This window comes from Bufo gargarizans, chromosome 3 (genome assembly GCF_014858855.1).
Source record: "Bufo gargarizans isolate SCDJY-AF-19 chromosome 3, ASM1485885v1, whole genome shotgun sequence".
NCBI classification, from domain to species: domain Eukaryota; kingdom Metazoa; phylum Chordata; class Amphibia; order Anura; family Bufonidae; genus Bufo; species Bufo gargarizans.
In genome coordinates this window covers 442020865-442048777 of record NC_058082.1, presented here as the reverse complement: position 1 = coordinate 442048777, position 27913 = coordinate 442020865, and the positions used below count along the sequence as shown (strand labels likewise).

The 27913-nt window shown below is 45.1% G+C and overlaps 1 protein-coding gene across 1 annotated transcript in view; it reads left to right on the top strand.

Moving 5' to 3' along the window:
• The window catches only part of CAPZA1 (capping actin protein of muscle Z-line subunit alpha 1), a 54415-nt gene that overhangs the window by 5189 nt on the left and 21313 nt on the right, over positions 1-27913 (top strand). Inside the window, exon 2 of the mRNA XM_044283501.1 lies at positions 23678-23741. Coding sequence (XP_044139436.1) covers positions 23678-23741 — 64 coding nt within the window. The remainder of the gene's footprint in view (positions 1-23677; positions 23742-27913) is intronic.

Below are 27913 nucleotides of genomic sequence, written 5' to 3'. Positions count from 1 at the left end.
AAGGCCTCATGCACACAACCATTGCCTGTTTTGCGGTCCGCAGAATACGACGGATACCGGTCGTGTGAATTCCGCATTTTGTGGAACGGAACGTCCTGCCCTCCATAGAACTGTCGGACAAGATTAGGACATGGTGGTGGTTATTTTTTTTTTTTGGACTCTTAGAAAGGATTTTTTTTTTCTCTGGATGTCAGGGTTTCAGAATTTCAGTAATTTCTTTTGATGGCCTTATTTTCTGTTTACGACTTGTAGGGGCGGAAGTTTATTTGAGCCGGGCTGGCTTTAGTTTGTATTGGGACGGTTACCAGTAAATGACTCTTACTGTAGTTTTAATCCAGTGTTAGAATTTGCTAAAGTCCAAAGATGTCAAGGCAATTACAAATGTGTGTACTGTCTTTCTTCCATCTACTCGGTATGAAAAGAAAAGCTTGTCGTCAGTGGTTGGGGGAGTTCCACAAAGTTACCCAGTCCTTCATACATATAAGAAAACTGAAATACCGCTGTTTTCTTCATGGCATTTTTTCCCCTATAGAGACAGTCTTGTCAAAAGCCTAAAAAACCCACCATATTTTACATAGCTCTTCAGCTGACATCTGGACCTTTTACCGTAAAAAATGCCGCTAAAAACACCAGCAAAAACCTATGGGAGATATTTAGCAAAACTGGCGTGAGATGCACCATGCAGAGGCCAATGCCTCTTAATAAATTAGGCGCGTCTCTGCCCTGTCGTGCACCATAGATGAAAAGCAGCAAATGGGCACACACAGACATCGCACTACATTTTTTCCAGAAGAGTATAAAAATATTCCTCTGACCGTTTTTGAGGAGTATTTTTAGCTGAGGAGTACGAAAATTGTAGTTATTCATATATATAATACATAGGCCTATATAACATTTAAAGGGGTTGCTATTCATGCAGGGAAACCATTACCAGTCTTCTCTAAAATATCTTCCATGCAGGATTAGCAAATTTTGACCATTTTAAATGTTTCTCTCAGAAGACTGAATTCCTACTTTTCTTTAAGCACCAAATCTGTCACGTAGGGATCGGAGCTGTAGACTGTGCAAAACTCAATACAATAAGAATTGAACAGGGACGCCTAGTCGTTGTGGCAGGGAGCAGTGGTGGTCTGGTGGCACTGGGTGGGGTCTGGGACGAATGTACAGGAGGCAGATATAGGACAGTCTTATACACAGTATATCGGACTGTAGCACAGTATAATGTACCCTATAGTCTTCTCTGTGATCTCTGGAAAATAGGCTTCTGGTCCAGGGTACTTACATAGAGAAACTAATAGCCAATAGTCTAAAGAAAACTCTGCTTCTTATGTTAAATCATAACGTTTGTTTGATTTGCTCTGATACCTAAAAGAAGAATTTTAAAAACCTGCTGTTTCTCTAGATGACCTTATGTTGATAGTAGTATTAATAGAGTCCCAAACGCTTATAAAAGTAGAGTACCTGCTTTTATAGACCCTTGAGACTTTTTTTTTATTTATTCTTTTTTTCCTTTTGGTGTTTAGGTATCAGAGCAATCAAATGAAAGTTCTGATGTAACATAAGAATCAGGGTTTTGTTTAGCCTCTTGGCTATTAGTTTTCCCTTGATAAACCTCCCACATGGCACTCCCTGTAGGGCACTTCTGGTGTGACATCACTTGGGCACAAGCCTGACTTCTCTCATTGTCTTTGCTCCTCAGAGGCTCCGTTCCCGCCATGCTTTCCCTTCATCAGCAGCCGGCAATGGCGCGGAATGGCTGCTGCTGTGTGTTTAGCGCGCGGGCGAAGGTGGGTGTGAGAGGATCGGCCAATGGCACGGCAGCCTGTGGATACTGACAAATCAGCAGCCTCCTCTGTAATAACAGCTCTGCACTGTGAGGAGCTTTGTGATTGGATTGCTGTGCTGCCTGTGCCGTTCACAGCGCTCAGTGCGTCCATGAGTGACAGTGAAATAATCGTGCGTATTCATACCCATCAGACGTTTTTTAGGGAGTAAAACTGCCTGTACAGGCGTCTATGACGCTTGTACAGGCGTTATTGCAACCTCTGGGGGAGACACCTCTCCATTCACTGCTGTGGGCTTGGCCATGCTCAGAAGTCCCTCACTGGTGAATGGAGGGTGGCCACGCTTGAGTTGTGCACTCTACTTCATTTCAGGGGGCTTGTTCTGGAGATGGGTGTAAGTCCCACCTTTAGGACTTGCACCTATCTGACATTGATGGTATAGCCTCGCGATATGCTATCAGTGTCGGAGATGGGAATATCCCTTTAGGGTCCATTTACAGGGACCACTGGTCATGGCAGTTAGCGGGAAGAAGTGTTCCTAGAAATGCCTATTTTCTGTCCTGTGTAAAATTGCAGCCAGTCATCCGACGAATGAGCAAACGCTCGTTCATTGGGTGGATGCATTGCTGATGCGGTCAACTAAGTCATTGTTCAGACAGCATGATCTGCTCCCCAGGAACAATGAATGTGTATGGCATGAGCATTTGCTTGCCCCATGCAGTGCTGGTGATTGCTACATGGAAATGTTATGAGCATGCAACTATCGGCAACAGAAGGTTCGTCCCCGCTGATTGCCTGCTGTGTCTGCCCTTTAGTTTAGGTCATCAGTCACAGCTCCGTACACTATGTAGTGGGCAGTGTCTGGTTACTGCTGCCATGCTCCCTTGTAAGTGATCTGATTTAGATGAACTATCCTAAGGATAGATTAATAGGTAAGTCCCAGTATACCATTTTAACCCCTTCATGACCACCCATTGTCTCTAAGCGCTGCACGGGTTTCGTATGAGGGTGGAGGCTCAGCTCTCACATTACAGCCGGCCTCCTGCTTTAACGGCTCAGATCGGCAGAAGCGCAGATCCAGGCGGTTTAACCCCAGCGATAGTCAATAGTGACTGCGGCAGCTAAGTAGTGGACTCCTTCTGTCTCCCATCAGCAAATAACATCATAGGATGCCAAAGTCTCTGCACAGCAGTCTGAAGCCTACGGAAAGCCCCAGCCCTGCCTTCAGTGTATGCTGTTGTGATGCTGCCTGTTGGTGAATGTCAATATAAGGGCTCATTCAGACTGCCATATAAATAACTCTGCATCCGTTCCGCAATTTTGTGGAATGGGCGAGGACCCATTAATTTCAATGGGGCCACAAAAGATGCGGACAGCACACAGTGTGCTGGCCGCATCTGTGCTTCCATTCCGCGGAAAAGATAGATTGTCCTATTCTTGTCCGCAGTTGCGGACAGGAATAGGCATTTTGTATTAGTGTTGCATCCATGTGCAGTCTGCAAATTGTGCAGCACACACAGCCGGTTTCCGTGTTTTGCATTTTAATGGACCCTAACACTGACCGTTTACACTGCCTGGCCAAAAAAAAGGCCACCACCTGGATTTAAATAAGCAAATGGGTAAGAGCCTCCCATTTGGTCGGGTCTAGGTTCAGAAATGTTATGTGCCCAAAGAATGAGGTCAGCTGACTACCTAGATATACTGAATGACCAGGTTATTCCATCAAAGGATTTTGTCTTCCCTGATGGCACGGGCATATGCGAAGATGACAATGCCAGGATTCATCGCCCTCAAATTGTGAAAGAGTGGTTTAGGGTGCATTTTTACACATGGATTGGCCACCACAGAGTCCAGACCTGAACCCCATTGAGAATCTTTGGGATGTGCTGGAGAAGACTTTGTGCAGTGGTCCAAATCTCCCAATACAAGGAAGTCTTGGGAGAAAAATGAATGCAACGCTGGATAGAAATAAATGTTGTGACTTTGCAGAAGCTTGTGGAAACGAAATATTACAGTGTGTGACTTTGGCCAGGCAGGGTATAATTGTCTTGTACTGCATAAGCAGTACAGGAAATTATAGAAGCGATCAAAAGATCACCTATTTAAGTCCCCTTGTGGGACTGTTACATGGGTAAAAAAAAGTTTTATAAATAAAATCCGATCCACAAAGAAGCAAATTCATAAAGATCCTTGGTGTTTGGTGCCTGTGTATTCACTTTGATGGCATGCTCCATATTTTCACTACAATTTGCAACCATTTATACTTCTTGCCTCTTTTTGAAAGTGGGAGGGGCTTGGCTGGAGGGGCAGGGCTTCCACCCCCGACTCGCTGTAATATAGTCAAGAAACTGGCATTAATCCTAGTTGGAAATGTACTCTTGTGGGCTTCTCACTAAGACTCCTCTCTCCCCATTGAAAGACGTGTAGGCTTAGCTCGATGCTGCTGTAGATTTCATTTTCTGGTGCACGGACCTCCCGAGCATGCACAAGAATTGTTAAGAGACCTGTGCCCGTTTTGGTAAATATTCCCCCACTTTGTTTGCTCTGTTTGTCTGGAGGCGATCAGTGATTGTGAGCTCACCATCCCACAGTTTACATTCTTTGAGTCAAGAATGTGAAATTTGGATTTTTTTTTTCCCCCTTGTTTTCTTCTTCAGTTTCATCCCCCTACCAAACCGGTCAGACAGTTTTACCTACGATAAGGAGAAGCAATGTGTGCTTTCCCATTGTACCCTTTTTACCTTTTCTGGCTATGCTGTGCTCACATCTCTCGGTGGATACGGTAAACGTATCCATAGACAGTCCTGGATGATGTCTTTGGGGCCTCTGTCAGCTTGCTAAGCATAGGATAGTGTAGTACACTGTTGTTGTAGAAATATTAATAGTTGTAATCTGCTCGCATCAAACTTTGTGTAAGGAAATGTAAACCCCCTTTCCCTCAGCCGCAGTCGAGAGGCAGACACAGGTGTTACCATCTTGCTTGAATTCTTCTGAACAACTCCCTCTTCCCCCTGCCCAGTCTTTCTTTTATTTACTCACAAAAGGTGTAAAAGGGGCTAGCCCATAACAAGGATGCAGGAAGTGATGACATAGGAAGATGATGACATAGCCAGCTCACAAACACATGTATACAATAACCACTGGAGTGAACTTTATCCAGCCTTGCTCAGTGATCAATGCCAGATAAAGTTACTATGATCCTCATGCATGTTTATTTACAGGACAACATCATTATCTCCAGCGGCTGATCAGGCGCACTAGAGACAACAAACGCACGTTCCTTTCATATATTGTTCTTTTAACAAATGCATCCACGCCAAGCCAATAAATCTGCGTCTTGCATGGGGCCCCTAGCCGGCGTCCATACATCAGCCTGCTCTACTGAACACATCAGTCTCCCCCGGCCCACAGCCCAGTGCTTAGCACATGGACCATTCACCGACGGAGACCTCTGCGCCCAGCAGCTGTGACAGGACATACACGGGAAGATATCCACTCCAATGGTTTACCCTGACACAGAGACATGGTGACAATACACAATATATTAAATACACACCCTAATAAAATTTCCACAACAGTCCCTCCTCTTTGTCACATGCTCCCCAGTGTCCCTCGACGAATCTCGATCTTCTTTGAAAAAAACAGTCTTTGGCTTGGCGTGGATGCATTTGTTAAGAGAACAATATATGAAAGGAACATGCGTTTGTTGTCTCTAGTGCGCCTGATCAGCCGCTGGAGATAATGACGTTGTCCTGTAAATGAACATTCATGAGGATCATAGCTGAGCAGTGGGTATTGTATACATGTGTTTGTGAGCTGGCTATGTTCTCATCTTCCTATGTCATCACTTCCTGCATCCTTGTCTTGGGCCAGCCCCTTTTACACCTTTTGTGAGTAAATAAAAGAAACGGACTGGGCAGGGGGAAGGAGGAGTTGCTCAGAAGAATTCAAGCAAGATGGTAACACCTGTGTCTGCCTCTCACTGCGGCTGAGGCTACATGCACACGACCGTGTGTGTTTTGCGGTCCGCAAATTGCGGATCCGCAAAAAAAAAGGATGACGTTCCGTATTTTTGGGGATCCGTTGTTTTTTTTTTTGCGGATCCATTGTAATAATGCTTATCCTTGTCCGCAAACTAGAAAAAAAATAGGAATTGCACCATTTTTTTTGCGGAACAACGGAACGGACATACTGATGCGGACAGCACACGGTGTGCTGTCTACGTTTTTTTGCGGACCCATTCAAATGAATGGGTCCACATCCTATCCGCAAAAATAACAACGGAACGGACACGGAAACAAAATACGGTCGTGTGCATGAGGCCTGAGGGAAAGGGGGTTTACATTTCCTTACACAAAGTTTGATGCGAGCAGATTACAACTATTAATATTTCTACAACACTGTACAGTTCCTTACAAAGGTGGTCATGTGAGCAGAGCCTTAAAGGGGTTGTCCAAGTTACTGTAATTAAAAACCTTAGACAAGCCATGCAATAAAAAAATCATCTTATGCTCCCCCCTTTCTCCAGTGCTGGCCCAGTCCTCCAACCACCACTTGTTTACATGCCGGTATACGGTCTGACGCTGAAGACAGTGATTGGCTGCAGCAGCGACGTTCCGTACACTTGCATGTCCCCGCAGTAGTTTGTAAACAAGCAGCTCCACCATACACATCCAGTTCAGCCGAGCATGCGGGTGTTTTAGATGGGGAGACAGGAGACTTCTCTGGCAGTGGCTTACCTTCAGGTGTAACAAACGGATTGGAAATTGATGCAATCGGATTGGTTGCTATGGGCAACTAAGCCAGTTTTCCTTTACACCACTTTTGATAAATCTCCCCCATTGTATTCGGGATGCTTTTTGCACAGTGCTATATTAGGCTCGCCAAAGGTTTCCATGAGGCCTCCACTGTACCTTCATATGACAAACAAAATTGTGGCAAGTTATATGGATAACTATGTATGGGGTTGCGTAAAGGGGGTGCACTGATTTTATAAAAAAAATAATTGTGACCGATTTCCCCATTTATTGGTTTAGGGTGCAAGCTCGTGGTTACGCATGTTTTTTATTTTTTTTCTTCCCAGATCAGACCCATTAGGGCAGGGATCAGCAACCTCCGGCACTCCGGCTGTAGTGAAACTACGACTCCCATCGTGCACACTTGCTTGGCTGCTGTTGGAACTCCCATAGAAGTGAATGGAGCATGCTGGGAGTTGTAGTTTAACAGCTGGAGTGCCCGAGGTGGCTGACCTCTGCACTAAGGAATAGAGGCAAACACTGCAAAGCCACTGTAGCCTGCCACAAAAAGTATAATGGCAGGACATGAAAATGAGATGTTCCCAATCGTAGGACCCTACCGATCTAATAGTTATCTCCTATCTTGTTGATAGACCAGGGATCAGCAACCCCAGCAATCCTGCTCTTCTGAAACTACAACTCCCAGAATCCTCATTTCACGTCTGTGGGAGTTACAAGAACAGCAGAGTAAGTGTGCATGCTGGGAGTTGTAGTTTCACAGCAGCTGGAGTGTTGAAGGCGGCTGATATCTGGGACAGGATAACCTCTAACAACCGGTAAACCCTGTTAATGCAATTAAGGCCTCCATACAGTGATCCACGTACGGGTCAATTCTCCCCTAGATGCAACACTTCTATGAGAGAAAAGCTGTATACACAGGCATCTAATGGAGCATGCTGTAATATTGTACTGTTGAATTTATGCATAATGCAGTGGAAGAAAGTCCTCTGAACCTGATTTCATACAGTACAATAAAGTTCCCATGCACTTTTATGCAGGACTTATTACAGCTCCATACAAAACAGCCTAAAACTGGCCAACAGCTCTCTCCTGATCCTCCATACCGAAGCATGCTCAGCCGACAGCTCTCTCTCCCGATCCTCCATACCTAAGCATGCTCAGCCGACAGCTCTCTTCCGATCTGCCATACATAGGTATGCTCACGCAACAGCTCTCTCTCTCCCGATCCTCCATACCTAAGCATGCTTAGCCGACAGCTCTTCCGATCCGCCATACATAAGCATGCTCAGCTGACAGTTCTCTCTCCAGATCCTCCATACCTAGCCATGCTCAGCCAATGGCTCTCTCTCCCGATCCTCCATACCTAAGCATGCTCATCCGACAGCTCTCTGCCGATCCTCCATACCTAAGCATGCTCATCCGACAGCTCTCTCTCCCGATCCTCCATACCTAAGCATGCTTAGGCTACTTTCACACTTGCGTTCTGGGCTCTCACATGCGGCCCCGAATGGATCCGTACACCCCTAATGCATTCTGAGTGGATGCGGATCCGCTCAGAATGCATCAGTCTGGCACAGTTTGGCCTCCGTTTCGCTCAGCAGGCGGACACCCGAACGCAGCTTGCAGCGTTCGGGTGTCCGCCTGGCTGTGCGGAGCCAAACGGATCCTTCCAGACTTACAATGTAAGTCAATGGGGACAGATCCGTTTGAAGTTGACACAATATGGCTCAATTTCAAACGGATCCGTCCCCATTGACTTTCAATGTAAAGTCTGGACGGATCCGTCTGACTAACTTTCAGACTTAGAATTTTTTCTGAAATATAAAGCAGGGGGATCCGTTCTGAACGGATCCCATCGTCTGCATTATAGGAGCGGATCTGTCTGTGCAAACACCAGACAGATCCGCTCTGAACACAAGTGTGAAAGTAGCCTTAGCCGACAGCTCTCTTCCGATCTGCCATACATAAGCATGCTCATCCGACAGTTCTCTCTCCCGATCCTCCATACCTAAGCATGCTCATCCGACAGCTCTCTCTCCCGATCCTCCATACCTAAGCATGCTCATCCGACAGCTCTCTCTCCCGATCCTCCATACCTAAGCATGCTTATCCGACAGCTCTCTCCCCCGATCCTCCATACCTAAGCATGCTCATCCGACAGCTCTCTCTCCCGATCCTCCATACCTAGCCATGCTCATCCGACAGCTCTCTCTCCCGATCCTCCATACCTAGCCATGCTCATCCGACAGCTCTCTCTCCTGATCCTCCATACCTAGCCATGCTCATCCGACAGCTCTCTCTCCCGATCCTCCATACCTAGCCATGCTCATCCGACAGCTCTCTCTCCCGATCCTCCATACCTAAGCATGCTCATCTGACAGCTCTCTCTCCCGATCCTCCATACCTAGCCATGCTCATCTGACAGCTCTCTCTCTCGATCCTCCATACCTAAACATGCTCAGCCGACAGCTCTCTCTCTCCCGATCCTCCATACCTAGACATGCTCAGCTGACAGCTCTCTCTCCGAATCCTCCATACCTAGCCATGCTCAGCCAATAGCTCTCTCCGGATCCTCCATACATAGGCATGCTCAGCTGAGCATATCTACATGTAGTGAATAGTGGGAAAATTTTGGCGTTGTATAAGTACAATATGAAATAAATGTGGCAGCAGGTGTGGTGAATCTGATGAGCGCCTGTCACGCGTGTTATTACTGTGGAGTGCACAGGGCACAACGCTCTGTGGGGCACATTGTCTCACTCCTCGTCCGTCAGCCTCCTGGCATTATTGCAGGGTGTGGTTTCCTTTTACTGCTCCCTTTCGTCTCATGTCACTGTGTGTTCTGCAAACATTCTGTAATATAGCGTATAAGACACACTTCCCTATCTGTAAGCCGGTGAGGGTAGTTGTTCCTCACTATCTTCTACCTGGTTAGAACGCTTTATAAGAAAGGCCATATTAAATGGGGACCGATCTGTGTGTCATTCCTATGACAGATAAGAAAATAAAAGTTTTGTCTCTGCAGGTTCTGTATTTTGACAGCTTTTTCTTACTGCAACTGATGAGGAGTTGCTGTGACACCTTGTAAATTAATTATTAATTTAAAGGGGGTTTCCTTGAAAAGATAATGATGACCTCTCCTGAGGAAAGGTCATCATTATCACATCGTCAGGGGTGCACAGACTAAGCTGTGGCCTCCCAGGAGCTTGCCAAGCACAGCACCATACATTGTATAGTGGCTATGATTGGTATTGCAGCTGACCTGCAACTAGGCCATGTGACCGATGTACAGTGATGTCACTAGACTAGGGAGAGGCTGTGGTGCTCATGGAGTGCCGGGCCTCTTCTAAGAGCTGATTGGAGGGGATCCCGGGTGTTAGACACCTGCAAATATGATATTGATGACCTGTATTGAGGATAGGTCATCAATATCTTTTCCCAGATAACCCCAGAATCACGGACATGTTAGGCCTGTTTCACACTTGCAGCAAGAATTTCTGCGGGCGCACAGCAGTATTTGTCTGGCTAAATCCCAGCATATCTGCCAGGTAGCAGCTAGATCTCCGCCAGACCCCATTATAGTCAATGGGGCTGATGGGCTTTCCAGGTAACGTTCGGCAATGCTGGAACCAGCCCGTGTCAAACAGTTCATCAGTCAGACATGTCTTTTGAAACCCAATGTTCTTTCCATTCATGTTATGCTCATAGGAAGCTGATATGCCTGCACTATAGACCGTGAGAAGTTAATAGGTTAGAGGGGTTAAAGAGGTTTACCTTTGGTGAACTACCTAGTGCACAGTATTGAGGAATTGCTGGCAGTTATGAGTGATGGTGACCAGATAACACCGCTATCAGTTAGACCTCTGTAGTAGTTTGTTTTAGGAGAAATGCAGGAAATCTTGTTTGAGCTGTCGGTGTTAAAATATCATTAAACATCATGGGTTTTGAAGGGGGGGGGGGGGGTTGATAAGAAATGTTATCTCTCATTACAGAAGAATACCTCATTCTATAATTACTAGCCCCCCTTTCCATGCTTCTGTATAGATGAGAGGTAGGAAAGCAGGTTATTCTCTTCTGTGTGCGTGCAGTTTATGGGAGACATCATAGCAGCTGGTCTCCACCCATTCTGAAGCTGTGTTAGAGCCTGCAGAGTGGAGAACTGCCGATAAATGGCACGTTCTAGTCATATAACGGCCAGAAATCATTTATGGTAATTCCTCAGTACTGAAGTCACCTGAAACTACAGGTATGATTAAAAGGTTCTGCCTGTTGTTTAGTTTTTGTATTCCCCATGGAATAATAGAAATGTATGAATAAATTGACAACTGGGTGTTACCATTCCATAAAGGAGCGTTTCCCTCCACCGTCAATATAATCATCCACTTCTAGCAGGATTAGAGGAACGGTACATGCTCCAGAATCTTGATATTATGAGGAATACACAGGTCCTCTTTAAAGGGGTTGTCAATTCACAGTGATTGTGCCACATTTTACAATTGCTAGGGGTCAATCACTGTAAGGGGGCGCTCACGTGGTATAATTTGATGTCTGAATTTTGGCAAAGACAATTTCAGCAGTGGCTGCGTGGTGTCTGCCTCATTGTTTTCAACGGCAGGCAGCACTACAGTTAGCAGGCGAGCGGTTCAAAGCCGAGACCGTGCCATGAAAGGACACCTCCATCTTGGCGCTGTGTGTGGACAGCCGCCACTTGATGCCACAGCAGGTGTCTGCGTGCGGTTTAGTTCCATTTGATGGCACTAAGCCGTGAGTGGGTCCGCGCAATCTGAAGCGTGAACAGACTCTAAAAGGGATGATCAGTAAGGGCAGTCAGGAAGCAGCAATTGCCTCTTCAGCTCCTTCTGGCCCCCATTTCGGTGTGGTTTCTAAGATGGTGCTCTTTATGACATTTTATTATATTATTAATGCAGATATATATCGCCAACATGTTCCATAGCTCTGTAAGGAGACTGCCATCACTCCTATCATCCCCTGTCCCGTGAAAGCACTTTACTATGTGCTCATACACTACTGAGATCAGGATCAGATGCGCGGTCTATTTCAGCTTCAGAAATAAATGTGTGTTAGATTAAAGAGAGACACGTGACTATTTAAGGCAGAGAAGGAGTTAAGCCTGACAGGCCGCGCAAAGGAAGCTGGTTCAGACAAGTTCATGAAAATTGCCTGAAATGGTAAAAAAAAAGCTGAAGCAGGAAGTCCCAGCGATGTGAGAGTAGTGCCGACATCTCCCTGCACATCTGCTGTGCTGTGGCCCTGATATAACATGTCTCCACAAAGCGATTGCGCAGTATCAGGCAATCTGCAGGCGCCTACATCAGCGTTATGAGGCGTTTTCAGGATTCTCAGAGGCCGCTCGCAGTGGATAAGCGTCCCCATCCTGGGAGTCACATTAATGTCCATTAATCAGCTTATCAGATTGTAACGCTGAGTGCAGTTACAGTACGTCTCACGAGGAGCTGTCACTGTCACTCACGCCTGCCTGCGACCGTTTCTGCAGAGAGAGGGGGAACTTGATGCTGTCCCTCACTCCGCCAGCTCCAGGCCGTCACATGTTTAAAGTGCCCAGCACCAGGGATGATTTTTCAAGTTTAAATGTAGACCGTGTTTATTTCCATGCCCAAAATGGGGTTATCCCATGATTAACCGTTTCATAACCGGGGCCAAAAAAGGCCTGAATGTCCAGGCACCTTTTTGTGATTCTGTGCACATGGTGGTTTAGTGACCCAAGCTTTTTTGTTTTGACCTCAGCAAGGTGGACAGAGAAAATAAAGGAACAAAGAGCAGGTGGTGCTAGACATAGATTGAGTAACTCTGTGGCTGTGCGTGCAATTGCAAAAGTATTCAGATCCAGGTGATGGTTTGAAAAACGAAGAATGTGTTTTTCATGGAACAACCCCTTTAAGCTGCATTGACAGTTGGAACAAATGGTTATAAATTCCAGTGAACATTGGGACGGCGTTTCAGTCTTCAAGATTTTGATGTATATGTGACCCTATTCTCCAGTGTAAATTCAATAATATAGGCAGTGTAGAAAGTCGAGACTAGAGCTGAAACGATTACTCGAAATAATAAATAATTTTTTTTTTGCATTGATGATTCGCTTGTGCCATGTGACCATGGAGTCTGAGTAAAGAGCTTGCTATTACTCACGCTCCGTGGTGGCACTAGTAGGCAACTGATGACTTAGGCCCCCTGCACACGATCAGGATTGCGTGCGGAAAATCCGCACCGTAGGTCATGTACATTGTATTCTATGAGAATTTGAAATTCTCAATGCACACGATGCAGATTTTTTTCTGCGCGGATTTTGACCTGCTGTGCGGATTTTAAAATCCGCGACATGTCAATTAATTTTATTTTTCCTGACCGGATTTTCTTCATTCACTTAGTGAAATCCGCATGCGGAAAATCCACACCAAATCCGCACCAATTAATGCGGATTGACCGCACAGATTTGCCTGCCAACACCTGCGGATTTCAGTGCGGATTCTCCGCACATAAATCCTGAACGTGTGCATGTACCCATGGGAGAGCTGGTAGCATGGAGGGGGAACTGATGGCACTGGGAGGGAACTGATGGCAGGGGAGCTGCTGAGTTTTTATAGAAAAAAGTTATTTTAATTAGCTTTTTCTTATAAGGCTACTTTCACACTGGCGTTCGGTGCGGAGCTGTCTTGTATCTGCACAAACTGATCTGCACTGATAATGCAAACGCTTGTATCCGTTTGTGTTATTCATAAAAAAAATTTTTTTAAAAAGTCAAAACGAATCCGTCTTGACTTACATTGAAAGTCAATGGGGGACGGATCTGTTTTCAATTGCACCATATTGTGTCAGTGAAAATAAATCTGTCACCATTGACTTGCATTGTAAGTCAGGACGTATCCGTTTGGCTCTGCATCGTCAGGCGGAGACCAAACGCAGCCAAATTGATGCATTCTGAATAGATCCTAATCCATTCAGAATACATTGGGGCTGAACTGATCCGTTTTGGCCCGCTTGTGACAGCCCTAAAACGGGTCTCACAAGCGGACCCAGAAACGCCAGTGAGAAAGAAGCCTTAGAGTACTCGATTGATCGGTAGAATACTTGATTACTAAAATAATCAAGCCCTAGTCAAGACAACATTTATCATTCCCCTGTGCCTCTTTTGTGTCTAGAAAAGTTGCAAATCAAGAGGATTTGCATCTTTTCTAGTCTACAAAAGTGGGCTTTGCAAGGGCAGGACCCTCGCCCGAGCTGCGCACATAGAGCCGGAGAAGGAAGGTAATTTATGACGAAACCTGACATGCCTCCTCCGGCAGCACAGGCCCCATCAACACGACCGTAGCACACACCGGCCATGACAAATCGGGACCTTATGGTCTATTCACACAGGCCAGAATGGTCCAGCAGAGAGCTGCACCGTTACTTCTCCAAACCAAATTTAAAATCATGCCCACTGCAGTGGTTTTGACAAAAAGTATGGATTTATTATGATCACACGCTTTAAACAGCAGCTCAAGTTTTTGGCCTCAGCACCATAAAACGTGCTCTACACCCTGCAGATCCATGGTGACCTTTTATGCAGACTCCTCAAGATGGTTCAGCTTATATAGAAACTGTATTCGCTATGTCTGGAAGTGATGTCGGGGTGCTACTCTGAGATCATTGTGGACCACTTCATTCCCCTATGTCAGCCATGCTTGTGTTTACACCTGGCCCACCAGTGCAGAACTTATAGAGTCTTGGCACCGGATCTACGTTAGCAGATTATGTAATAGCCGTGATGAAATGGAAGGAGCTATATATTCATGGTATCTGCGTAGCTCTGGAGCACTCCTCCTCACTCCCACCATATGGTTTTTCAGAAGCCCCCGCTGTTTGAGGGACACCGTTATGGCACATGCTTACACAAGCATATTGTGCTAAGAAAAGCTTGTGCTATGGGCTGAAACCATGTAGGGCAGGAGGGAATGTAGAGCAGAAGACGACTTGGGTTTCCTTGAATGCAGAAGTGTCTTCAGTAAGATTGCCCACAGACTTGGCGCAGAGGTTACTCTGTTCCTTGCCAGAAAATAGGATCTGCACAGCAGATGAGACTGTACAGTCCGATTTATGGGAGATACAGTTGCAAGAAAAAGTATGTGAACCCTTTGGAATGATATGGATTTCTGCACAAATTGGTCATAAAATGTGATCTGATCTTCATCTAAGTCACAACAATAGACAATCACAATCTGTTTAAACTAATAACACACAAATAATTAAATGTTGCCATGTTTTTATTGCACACACCATGTAAACATTCACAGTGCAGGTGGAAAAAGTATGTGAACCCTTGGATTTAATAACTGGTTGAACCTCCTTTTGGCAGCAATAACTTCAACCAAACGTTTCCTGTAGTTGCAGATCAGACGTGCACAACGGTCAGGAGTAATTCTTGACCATTCCTCTTTACAGAACTGTTTCAGTTCAGCAATAGTCTTGGGATGTCTGGTGTGAATCGTTTCCTTGAGGTCATGCCACAGCATCTCAATCGGGTTGTGGTCAGGACTCTGACTGGGCCACTCCAGAAGGCGTATTTTCTTCGGTTTAAGCCATTCTGTTGATTTACTTCTGTGCTTTGGGTCGTTTTCCTGTTGCAACACCCATCTTCTGTTGAGCTTCAGCTGGTGGACAGATGGCCTTAAGTTCTCCTGCAAAATGTCTTGATAAACGTGGGAATTCATTTTTCCTTTGATGATAGCAATCCGTCCAGGCCCTGACGCAGCAAAGCAGCCCCAAACCATAATGCCCCCACCACCATACTTCACAGTTGGGATGAGGTTTTGATGTTGGTGTGCTGTGCCTCTTTTTCTCCACACATAGTGTTGTGTGTTTCTTCCAAACAACTCCACTTTGGTTTCATCTGTCCACAGAATATTTTGCCAGTACCGCTGTGGAACATCCAGGTGCTCTTGTGCAAACTGTAAACGTGCAGCAGTGTTTTTTTTTTTGGACAGCAGTGGCTTCCTCTGTGGTATGCTCCCATGAAATCCATTCTTGTTTATGTTTTATGTATCATAGATTCGCTAACAGGGATGTTAGCATATGCCAGAGACTTTTGTAAGTCTTTAGCTGACACTCTAGGATTCTTCAGCTCATTGAGCAGTCTGCGCTGTGCTCTTGCAGTCATCTTTACAGGAAGGCCACTCCTAAGAAGAGTAGCAGCAGTGCTGAACTTTCTCCATTTATAGACAATTTTTGTCTAATTGTGGACTGATGAACAGCAAGGATTTTGGAGATAGGTTTATAACCCTTTCCAGCTTTATGCAAGTCAATAATTCTTATTTGTAGGTCTTCTGAGAGCTCTTTTGTGCAAGGCATCATTCACATCAGGCAATGCTTCTTGTAAAAAGCAAACCCAGAACTGGTGTGTAATTTTTTTTTTTTTTTTTTTTTAATGGGGCAGGGCAGCTGTAACCAACACCTCCACTCTAATCTTATTGATTGTACTCAAATTGGCTGACACCTCACTCCAATTAGCTCTTGGAGATGTCATTAGTCTAGGGGTTCACATACTTTTTCCACCTGCACTGTGAATGTTTACATGGTGTGTTCAATAAAAAAATGGTAACATTTAATTCTTTGTGTGTTATTAGTTCAAGCAGACTGTGATGTCTATTGTTGTGACTAAGATGAAGATCAGATCACATTTTATGACCAATTTGTGCAGAAATCCATATCATTCCAAAGGGTTCACATACTTTTTCTTGCAACTGTATAAGGGTTTTGCTGTCTGCCCACACACTGAACACCCTTTTAGTCTACATGTCAAATTAGGAGTACATTGAGATTCATCACAATATGTATCCTGTGCTGAGCCTGAGTTACAGCCGGTGTCCTAGTCTATAGCTGCATTTACGATTCAGCAGGCTTCACAGCAAAAATCACCCAAAATGTCTTGCAAGTGTTTTGCACTTGGTGTAAAGCAGGCCTTGTGCTGTAATCTGATAAAAGGTTCTCTTTACCAGTGTCCGATCACTTTCTATCACCACGAAGTGTGGTGCCATCTGCAGGCGGCATGCTATAGAGCAGGAGGAGCTGAGCAGATTGATATGTGATTTTATGGGGGGAAAGATTCAGTATACCTTGTCCTTTTTATACATTTATATCTCTGCTCTTTCATAGCTCAGTTGTACACAGGGGCGTCTTATTGACAGCCAGAACTGTTCCAGTGAGAATATAGTTCTAGGTGTCAACACATGACTCCGAGGCCCTGAATGATCAGAGATTTAAAGGAATAAATGACAAGTTATACATTTTATGAAAAAGGCTCAGTATATTCACCTGCTCAGCTCCTCCTGTTCTATGGCATGCTGCCTGCAGATCGCACAGTATTTCATAGTGACTGTAGTACAGGGTGTAACACCGGAACCATGCAGAGCAGGGCTCATGTACACCGCCATAAATGTTTTGTGGTCTGCAAATCGCATATCCGCAGAACTCCAATACCAGCCGAGTTTATGCCACCATCTTTTTTTTTTCTGCTGCAGAAATTTAATGTCCTTGTCTGCAAAACTGGCAAAATAGGACAGATTTTATTCACTGGAAATCTGACAGCAATCTAGGAAAACAGTTATTGATATGAATAGCTGTTTGTTAGGCTACTTTCACACTAGCGGCAGCCTTCTCGCTGCTGCCGCTAGTGCACGCGTGCCGCCGGAAGTCCGCTGTGGCCCCATTCGCTATATTGGGGGCGGGCCAGAGGTACGGTGGCAGCACAGCAAACATGCAGAGAGGCGGCTGGAATAAAACAATTTTTTATTTTATTTTTTTCAGGTCACTAGATTAAAAAAAATATATATATAATCCTGCAGTTTTCACACTGGTCACTAGGCCTAAAGTATAAGTGGTTGTCTACTTTAATATTGTTGACCTATCCTTAGGACAATTCCTTTAAGACTTCGTCTTTTGAGAGCAGCCATCATGGTCCATAGACACACCTCATTGACTTCTATGAGAGAGTTTCCTAGGCATGCTCTGTGACCTGTACAGAGGTCAGGAGAGATCTGATCAGTGATATTGTCTATGTTAAGAATGGTGGATCCTGTCTTATCTATCCAGAGGTGTTGGGGTAGGTTCACATTTGCGTTAAAGGAATAACAGCCTGCTGGATTTCCAGATCACCATGACCGCATCACAAGGAGATTGACCTTTGTAGTGGCAGTAACAGAGAAGAGGTTAAATTTCCCCCTCCCACCACCATTCCCCAGTGTTTCCTGTCCCTACTGAGGCCGGGGCAGAGGAGTCTCCCTGCACGTAAGGGAGATGAAGTGGAAATTTGTTTTTGTTTTTTCTTGGGAGACCTGTAGGAACGGTCTTCTATTTACCTTAAAGGGAACCTGGCACCGGGATTTTGGGTGTAGAGCTGAGGACATAGGTTGCTAGATGGCTGCTAGCACATCCGCAATACCCAGTCCCCATAGCTCTTTGTGCTTTTATTGTGTAAACAAAATGATTTGATACATATGCAAATTAACATAAGAGTCCTATCTTACTTGTGTGACCAGAGAAGAGTCATATTTTCAAGCTCTGACTCCTCTCAGGTTAATTTGCATATGTATCAAATCTTTTTTTTTTTTTTACACAATAAAAGCACACAGAGCTATGGGGACTGGGTATTGCGGATGTCCTAGCGGCCATCTAGCAACCCATGTCCTCAGCTCTATACCCAAAATCCTGGTGACGGGTTCCCTTTAAGCTCATTTCATTTCTTTGAGCTCCCCAGTCTGCCGGAGGCCACTTGCTAATGCTGCGCTGGGGAAATCGCGAGGGCTCGCTCTGGTATATCCGGAGCCTGCTCCCGGGCTGCTGGCTCCTCCTCTTCCCCTGTGGGTTGAGCTGGTAGCGCAGCCGGCATACAGGCACGCTGAAGACACATGATGTCACTTCCGTGTCACGGCGGTCATGTGGTACGACCTGGAAGTTCACAGGAACGGGAGGCAGCAGCAGCAGGATAAAAGAACAGTGGGGAGCCATGGACAAAGTTACGCTGAGCTGCGGTCTGAGTGAGTAGAGTGATACTTCCACTGTCTCAATATGTCGGGCCCTGAGCTGCAAAGTCCTAGAGAGCTTAATGCCCTAGCGCTGCCTCCTGTAAGTTCCCCTTGTGGGATATCCGTTTTTATGTATCTATATCTGTGCTTTTTTATGCACGTAGAAATATGGGAGCACTTAGTCTTGGCTTTCTTTTTTTTTTAACCATACTCTATGTAAAATTCCTCCTGACCGGGTATTTTTTTTTCATATCCTCAGGCAAAGGAGGCACAGAAGAAAGCTAATAAGCTTCTAAAATGTATTTCTTGCTTCAAGAGATTACCTGAGTCATATGTAAAAAAAAAAAAAAACTCTGCAAGGACTGCATATCTAATGTTATTCGTGAGGAGCAACCATTACTTATAGACGGTATCAGAACCATAATTTAGGAAGAAATACGGTCCTCCATGTCGACTATGGCAGAGACGACTGAGGTCCCTCAATGCCCTAAGCGACCAAAAATGAGGGTAGTGTCCTCCTCGGATTCCGAATGCATGGGAGATGATGCGTTTTCTTCCAAGCAATAGGCTGATGACGAACCCTTATCGGAGGGAGAGGTGTCAGAGGAAAATAGGAAGTTCTACTTTTCATCTGATGAAATTAATGAATAGGCAGTTCGTGCTACCATGGGGGTTGAGGAAGTCCAGAAAGCACATTCCATACAGGAAGAAATGTTTGGTAGACTTAGGCCTCTTTCAGACGGGCGTTGCGGGAAAATGTGTGGGTGCGTTGCGGGAACACGCGTGATTTTTCCACGCGAGTGCAAAACATTGTAATGCGTTTTGCACTCGCGTGAGAAAAATCGCGCATGTTTGGTACCCGAACTTCTTCACAGAAGTTCAGGCTTGGAATCAGTGTTCTGTAGATTGTATTATTTTCCCTTATAACATGGTTATAAGGGAAAATAATAGCATTCTGAATACAGAATGCATAGTAAAATAGCGCTGGAGGGGTTTAAAAAAATAAATAAAATAAATTTAACTCACCTTAGTCCACTTGATCGTGTAGCCGGCATCTCCTTCTGTCTTCATCTTAGCTCTGTGTAGCAACAGGACCTGTGGTGACGTCACTACAGTCATCAAATGATCCATCACCATGGTAAAATATCATGTGATGGATCATGTGATGACTGGAGTGACGTCACCACAGGTCCTGTTGCTACACAGAGCTAAGATGAAGACAGAAGAAGATGCTGGGCTTCGCGAGCAAGTGGATTAAAGGTGAGTTAAATTATTTTTTTATATTTTTTAACCCCTCCAGCCCTATTGTACTATGCATTCTGTATTCAGAGTGCTATCATTTTCCCTTATAACCATGTTATAAGGGAAAATAATAATGATCAGGGCTCTATCCCGATCGTCTCCTAGCAACTGTGCGTGCGCACAAGTGATGCGTGAAAATCACTGCTCATGTGAACAGCCCCATAGAAATGAATGGGTCGGGATTCCGTGCGGGTGCAATGCGTTCAACTCGCGCATTGCATCCGCTCAACATACTCGCCCGTGTGAAAGGGGCCTTAGAGTTAAACTTTTGGAAGAGTGGTCTGATCCTGAGAAAAGGCTGGGCATTTCCAAAGAATTTAAGAACCGTCTGCTATTCGTTCCTTCTGAATCCAAATTATTTGACGATGTTCCAAAAATGTATGTTTAAGTGGCTAAAGTAAACAAAAAGGCCTCTTTGCCATTTGAAGATGCGTCTCAACTAGATGCGGAAATTATGGGAGGCATCTATGTTCAGTCTTAAAGCAAATATAGCTGCCACATCAGTAGCTAGATCCATGTATCTGTGGTTGAACGAGCTAGAAATGAAATTTGAAATGAAGCTCCACGGGAGGAAATACTAGCTTCTATTCCTCTATTAAAATCTGCAACAGCTTTTTTGGCAAACGCATCCGCAGAATCTGTTAAATTTTCTGCCAGAGATGCGAGCTTATCAAATGCAGCCCGCAGAGCTCTTTGGCTGAAATCCTGGTCGGGGGATAAGACTTCTAAAATGAAGCTTTGCCCTATCCCCTTCTCAGGAGTATTCGTTTTCGGGCCAGTTCTTGATAAGATTCTGGAGAAAGCGGCTGGAAAACAAAAAGGGGGGGGTTTTCTGAAAATAGGCCATACAAAAGGAAATTTCCTCTTCCCCCCCGTATTCTAGTCAGGACATGTACTACAGGGGCAAGGGAAAATTGGGCTGCTGGAGCTACCCAAAGAGGGGTAGAGGAAGGGGTTTCCTTCTTAATCCCCAAAGTTAATCTGGCGACAGACAATGACGCCAGAATAGGGGGGAGACTGCAGAATTTTCTAGTTCCCTGGGAAAATATAACCTCAAACCCTTGGGCCCTAGAAATAATATCAGGATACAAAATAGTTTTCTACTGTCCCCCCCAAAAAAAGTTCCTGATCACCAGCTTAGGTTCCAGAAGAGCACAGGAATGACATCTTACATCAGGGTCCAATTCTGCATCCACATCCAGAGATACTCAAGCTCACAGCTTGGATCCTGAGATCTCTGTATTAAAACGCCAGAGACTTTCAGACAGTGTTATATCTACACTGAGATGTTGCAGGATAAAAGTGACTTCCGCAGTATATTTGAAGATATGGAACATATTTTGTTCCTGGTCGGGGGAGACAAACCCAAATTTTGGAAAATCTAGTATACCAAAAATTTTAGATTTCCTGCAAAAAGGTCTGGGATTAGGCCTTCCACCTTAAAGGTCCAGGTTTCCGTTTTAAGTACCCTCTTCGATACTAATTTAGCAAGTCATAGGTGAATTAAACGGTTTATCAGGGCAGATTTCAAATTAAGGGCTGTTTCACACGAGCGGATGCCGTGCGTGACATCCGTTCCGTGAATGACAGCCAAGACCCGATGCATACTGCAGAGGCACGGAGCACTAACATGATTGATAATGCTCTCTGTGACCTCTTTACTACAAAATCACAATGACAACTTTATCTCACTGTGATTTCGTAGTAAAGAGGTCACAGAGAGGCACGGAGCATTATCAATCATGTTAATGCTCCGTGCCTCTGCAGTCTACATCGGGTCTTGGCTGTCATTCACGGAGCGGATGTCACGCACGGCATCCGCTCGTGTGAAACAGCCCTTCCTTAAAATCTCGCACCCCTACCTGGATTTGTGCGGAGCCCCTTTGAACCCTTAGATTGTCCTCTTAAGCTACTATCTTTCAAGACAGCTTTCCAAATTGCAATTACTTCAGCCAGGAGGTTAGGTGAGATCCAAGCTTTCTGTTTCAGAGAACCCTACCTTAGAATTTCCGATGATAGGATTGTTCTAAGGCTGGACCCAGCGTTCCTCCCCAAGGTTGTTTCCAACTCGCTCAAAGGTCAGGAGATCATTCTACCCTCATTTTGTAATCAACCTAGAAATCAGAAAGAAAGGGATTTCCATACCCTAGATGTCCGACGCATTATACTAAAATATTTGGAGGTCACCAAAGAGTTCAGGAAAACCGATAACCTCCTTTTCCATTTCGCAGGGAAAAATAGGGGCATGAAGGTTTCTAAATCCTCCATTGCTAGATGACTCAAGGATACCATTTCCTTTTGTTACAAGCTTCAGGGTCTAGATCCTCCTGAAAACCTCAGAGCTCACTCCACCAGGGCTATGTCATCTTCCTTTTGCCAAGAAAGCTGGTGCTTCATTGGACGAGGTATGCAGGGCTGCGACCTAGTCCAATGTGCACACGTTTATTAAACATTATAGACTAGATTTGTCTAGGTCTTCCGACCTGTCTTATGGACGCAAAGTCATCTCAAACCCCCCCCCCCCCCCAAGTTGTTTACCGTATTTTTTTTTTTTTTTTGTTCTCCTTGTGATGCCGTCATGGTGGTGATATGGAAATTTGGAATTAGTCTTACTGGTTATTCTATTTCCATGAAATTACCATGACGGCACATGATTTTCTCCCCTTAGGTTAAGTTTAACTTAATGTTTGGTATGAAGTAATACCCTATATTTGCATTAGTCTTTATTTAAATGCGCTCTAGTACTTTTGAAACACTGGGGGATGGTGGTGGGAGGGGGCTATTTAACCTCTTCTCTGTTGCTGCCCCTACAGAGGTCAGGGGTCACTCATTGTGATGCTGTCATGGTGATTTCATGGAAACAGAATTACCGGTAAGACCAATTCCGAATTTCACCGGATTCGGCCTAGCCATTGACTATAATGGGATCCAGACATGTTCCGGCATAAGTGCCGTTTTTCAGCTGGACAAAAACCGTTGCATATCCGAAGATGGAAATAACTCTTTATATGAAATAACCTTGAGTTCCGTTTTGTTTTTTACATGATATGATTAGGTAATTCTGTTTCATAAGTTACTTCACCAAGGAGAATGCTTTCTTGTAAGTAAATAGCAGAACCTAAAATAAATGCACAAAGCCTTTATAAATAGCATACAAAAAACCGGGCGTCCGTGTGGGCGAGTTACTTAGCAACCCCGATAGGAACGTTGTCATTGGTATTCCTTCTCACTGTGCACAGCTATAAGGGACCGAGCAAGTCAGTATCTGCACGCTGGTTCTGGCAAATGTCAGACCAGCGCTCGCTTGTGTCTCTGCATATCTGTATGATCGCATGTATGCTCACTAAAGCCGCCATGGAGATCAACCTGATCACCAGGGGGTCACCTGCTGATGCTCTGTGACGGGGGATGGCTGAATCTTCTGACAATATGAGGACCAGCGCCATGTAGTCTCACCAGCAGGCAGGAAAAGGGGCAGGGGAGACATCTGTCTCTCCTGCAGTCGTATGGCGTTCAGAAACCCTGGATCAGGCATTGGGGTTGCTATATTTGGGGCGGATGGCTTTTTTGCTAATGGAAAGGAATAATTTTTTATAATGACTTGGATGATTGCCTTACGAGACAATCTGCTTAGGTAATTGGACTCTGAGCCGCATCTTAACAGGAAGCGACTACTGCGCTAAAGCCGATGTCTACAGACAGTTGTCGTTGCACCTATTAAATATTTCATAATGTTGTGTTTGGCCTCATTTCAAGTGTTGTAGCTTCTGATTTTACTTGTTGGGTGTTTCCGCAGGTGCGTATTGCTGCAAAATTCATCACTCACGCACCCCCGGGGGAATTCAACGAGGTCTTCAACGGTAAGTGGGAGTGCACATGGGTCATGCTCGGGTTGGCAGTAAATATAATTTCTCTCAATTTGAAGGGTGATATTTAATTCATGATTCAACGTCCTGAAGCCTGACATGACCTGCCAAGCCAAGGCAGCGACTTCTATAGCGAGCAGAAGTGTCCAGTAGTGCGCCAGTTCTATACGGTCCTTAGTCCAGTCTATTGTTTGATGCGCTACTAATAATAGTACCTGTATTGGACCACGTTCACATCATGTTTGTCTTGTGTGCTGGAAAAATGCTTCCGGCGTATATGCTAGACTCATCCATAGGGCTCCATTCACCCAGCAGAAGAGTAGTCCTCTGGCATACTGGGGCTGTGATTCCTTAGTATGAAATCACTCTTCTATACAAAAAGGGCACCAGGACCATGCTATTGTGTCCTAAATTAAAATGTACACCAGGGATGGCCAACCTGCGGCTCTCCAGCTGTTGTAAAACTACAACACCCACCATGCCCTGCTGTAGGCTGATAGCTGCAGGCAGTCTTTGCATCCTGGGAGTTGTAGTTTTGCAACAGCTGGAGAGCTGATGTACACAGTGAATAGATGCGTTGAGGGATACGTTTGTATACCATTTTCATGTATTTAAAGGTATCGATCCCCCATGAAAAGCTCAGCCGAGAACTAAAACATGATGTGAGTGGCCCCTAAGTTTAAAGAGATTGTCATCAGAAAAATGACCTATTGTTTAAATCATGTTTTTATTCTAAAGACTTTTTATTTTATTTTTTTCTCATGTCACTATACTAAATATATATATAAAAAAAAAAAAAAATTAATTGTATATAATCATGCAGTTTTCATACTGACCACTAGGTCTAAAATATGTTAATGGAAGTCTGTCACCACGTACAGTTGCAAAAAAAAGTATGTGAACCCTTTGGGATGATATGGATTTCTGCACAAATTGGTCATAAAATGTGATCTGATCTTCATCTAAGTCACAACAATAGATAATCACAGTCTGCTTAAACTAATAACACACAAATGTGAATGTTACCATGTTTTTATTGAACACACCATGTAAACATTCACAGTGCAGGTGGAAAAAGTATGTGAGCCCCTAGACTAATGACATCTCCAAGAGCTAATTGGAGTGAGGTGTCAGCCAACTGGAGTCCAATCAATGAAATGAGATTGGAGGTGTTGGTTACAGCTGCCCTATAAAAAAACACACACCAGTTCTGGGTTTGCTTTTCACAAGAAGCATTGCCTGATGTGAATGATGCCCCGCACAAAAGAGCTCTCAGAAAACCTACTATTAAGAATTGTTGACTTTCATAAAGCTGGAAAGGGTTATAAAAGTATCTCCAAAATCCTTGCTGTTCATCAGTCCACAATAGGACAAATTGTCTATAAATGGAGAAAGTTCAGCACTGCTGCTACTCTTCTTAGGAGTGGCTGTCCTGTAAAGATGATTGCAAGAGCACAGCGCAGACTGCTCAATGAGGTGAAGAAGAATCCTAGAGTGTCAGCTAAAGACTTACAAAAGTCTCTGGCATATGCTAACATCCCTGTTAGCGAATCTACGATATGTAAAACACTAAACAAGAATGGATTACATGGGAGGATACCACAGAGGAAGCCACTGCTGTCCCAAAAAAACATTGCTGCACGTTTACAGTTTGCACAAGAGCACCTGGATGTTCCACAGCAGTACTGGCAAAATATTCTGTGGACAGATGAAACCAAAGTGGAGTTGTTTGGTAGAAACACACAACACTATGTGTGGAGAAAGAGGCACAGCACACCAACATCAAAACCTCATCCCAACTGTGAAGTATGGTGGTGGGGGCATCATGGTTTGGGGCTGCTTTGCTGCGTCAGGGCCTAGACGGATTGCTATCATCGAAGGAAAAATGAATTCCCAAGTTTATCAAGACATTTTGCAGGAAAACTTAAGGCCATCTGTCCTCCAGCTGAAGCACAACAGAAGATGGGTGTTGCAACAGGACTACGACCCAAAGCATAGAAGTAAATCAACAACAGTATGGCTTAAACAGAAGAAAATACGCCTTCTGGAGTGCCCCAGACAGAGTCCTGACCGCAACCCGATTGAGATGCTGTGGCATGACCTCAAGGAAGCGATTCACACCAGACATCCCAAGAATATTGCAGAACTGAAACAGTTCTGTAAAGAGGAATGGTCAAGAATTACTCCTGACCGTTGTGCACAGTCTGATCTGCAACTACAGGAAACGTTTGGTTGAAGTTATTGCTGCCAAAGGAGGTTCAACCAGTTATTAAATCCAAGGGTTCACATACTTTTTCCACCTGCACTGTGAATATTTACAGTGTGTTTTAATAAAAAACATAGTAACATTTAATTCTTTGTGTTATTAGTTTAAAGGGAACCTGTCACCGGCATTTTGTGTATAGAGCTGAGGCCATGGGTTGCTAGATGGCTGCTAGCACATTTGCAATACCCAGTCCCCATAGCTCTGTGTGCTTTTAATGTGTAAAAAAAAACGATTTGATACATATGCAAATTAACCTGAAATGAGTCCTGTCCCTGACTCATCTCATGTACAGGACTCATCTCAGGTTAATTTGCATATGTATCAAATCGTTTTTTTTACACAATAAAGGCACACAGAGCTATGGGGACTGGGTATTGCAGATGTGCTAACGCCATCTAGCAGCCCATGCCATCAGCTCTATACCCAAAATCCCGGTGACAGGTTCCCTTTAAGCAGACTGTGATTGTCTATTGTTGTGACTTAGATGAAGATCAGATCACATTTTATGACCAATTTGTGCAGAAATCCATATCATTCCAAAGGGTTCACATACTTTTTCTTGCAACTGTTTATCAGCATTAGACCCCATTTTTTGTCCACATCCGATCTACCTTTTTTGCGGATAGGATGCGGACCCATTCATTTCAATTCACTGTGTGATGTCCGCATCCGTAAGTCCGTTCCGAAGCCCCGCACAAAAGATAGAGCATGTCCTATTCCTGTCTATTTTGCGGATAAGGATATGCATTGTTACAACGAATGGACAAAAAAACTGATGCAATACAGACTGCATTTGTATTTTTTTTGTGGACTGCAAAATACATATGGTCGTGTGAATGCACCCTAAATCCAACTGACATGCTAGACCTGTGCTTGTCAGCTGAATGAAATGATGTTGGTCCCATCTCTGTAGGTGACTGCACTGTTGAGGAAATAGCTGTTTTATGATATGTACGTTAGCCCCTTGATTCAACAAGGGCGATGCCATTGCACCCAGAGGCTCCGTTCCTGGCCTAGCCCTGTAGTCTCTCTGGAGCGCTTTCAGCGCAGGTGCTGTACAGGGATTGAGCGCCTGGTGTTCTATGGCCCAGCAATGGACCAAAGACACAATGGTCTGTAGCCCACCCCACTGACTTCTATGGGAGAGTTTCCTAGGCATGCTCTGTGATCTGTGCAGAGGTCAGGGGGAAGAAGATAAAATGTGAAATCACATATTGTGTTACTTGTGGTCGCAATAACGCCTGTACAAGCGTCATAGACGCCTGTTCAGGCCATTTTACTCCCTGGAAAAGTCAATACACCTTAGACTTTTTCCTGCCATTCATCAGTGCAGTGAGCGCTGCCTGAAACAACCAATGACAAAGCTCCTTACAGTAAGGAGCTTAGTGATTGGTCAGTTTGAGCGGGCTGCTGACCCCCTCAGCGCGACAGTGGCCTCAGTGGTGCCGACCCCCTCAGCGCGACAGTGGCCTCAGTGGTGCCGACCCCCTCAGCGCGACAGTGGCCTCAGTGGTGCCGACCCCCTCAGCGCGACAGTGGCCTCAGTGGTGCCGACCCCCTCAGCGCGACAGTGGCCTCAGTGGTGCCGACCCCCTCAGCGCGACAGTGGCCTCAGTGGTGCCGACCCCCTCAGCGCGACAGTGGCCTCAGTGGTGCCGACCCCCTCAGCGCGACAGTGGCCTCAGTGGTGCCGACCCCCTCAGCGCGACAGTGGCCTCAGTGGTGCCGACCCCCTCAGCGCGACAGTGGCCTCAGTGGTGCCGACCCCCTCAGCGCGACAGTGGCCTCAGTTGTGCCGACCCCCTCAGCGCGACAGTGGCCTCAGTGGTGCCGACCCCCTCAGCGCGACAGTGGCCTCAGTGGTGCCGACCCCCTCAGCGCGACAGTGAATTTGAACAGT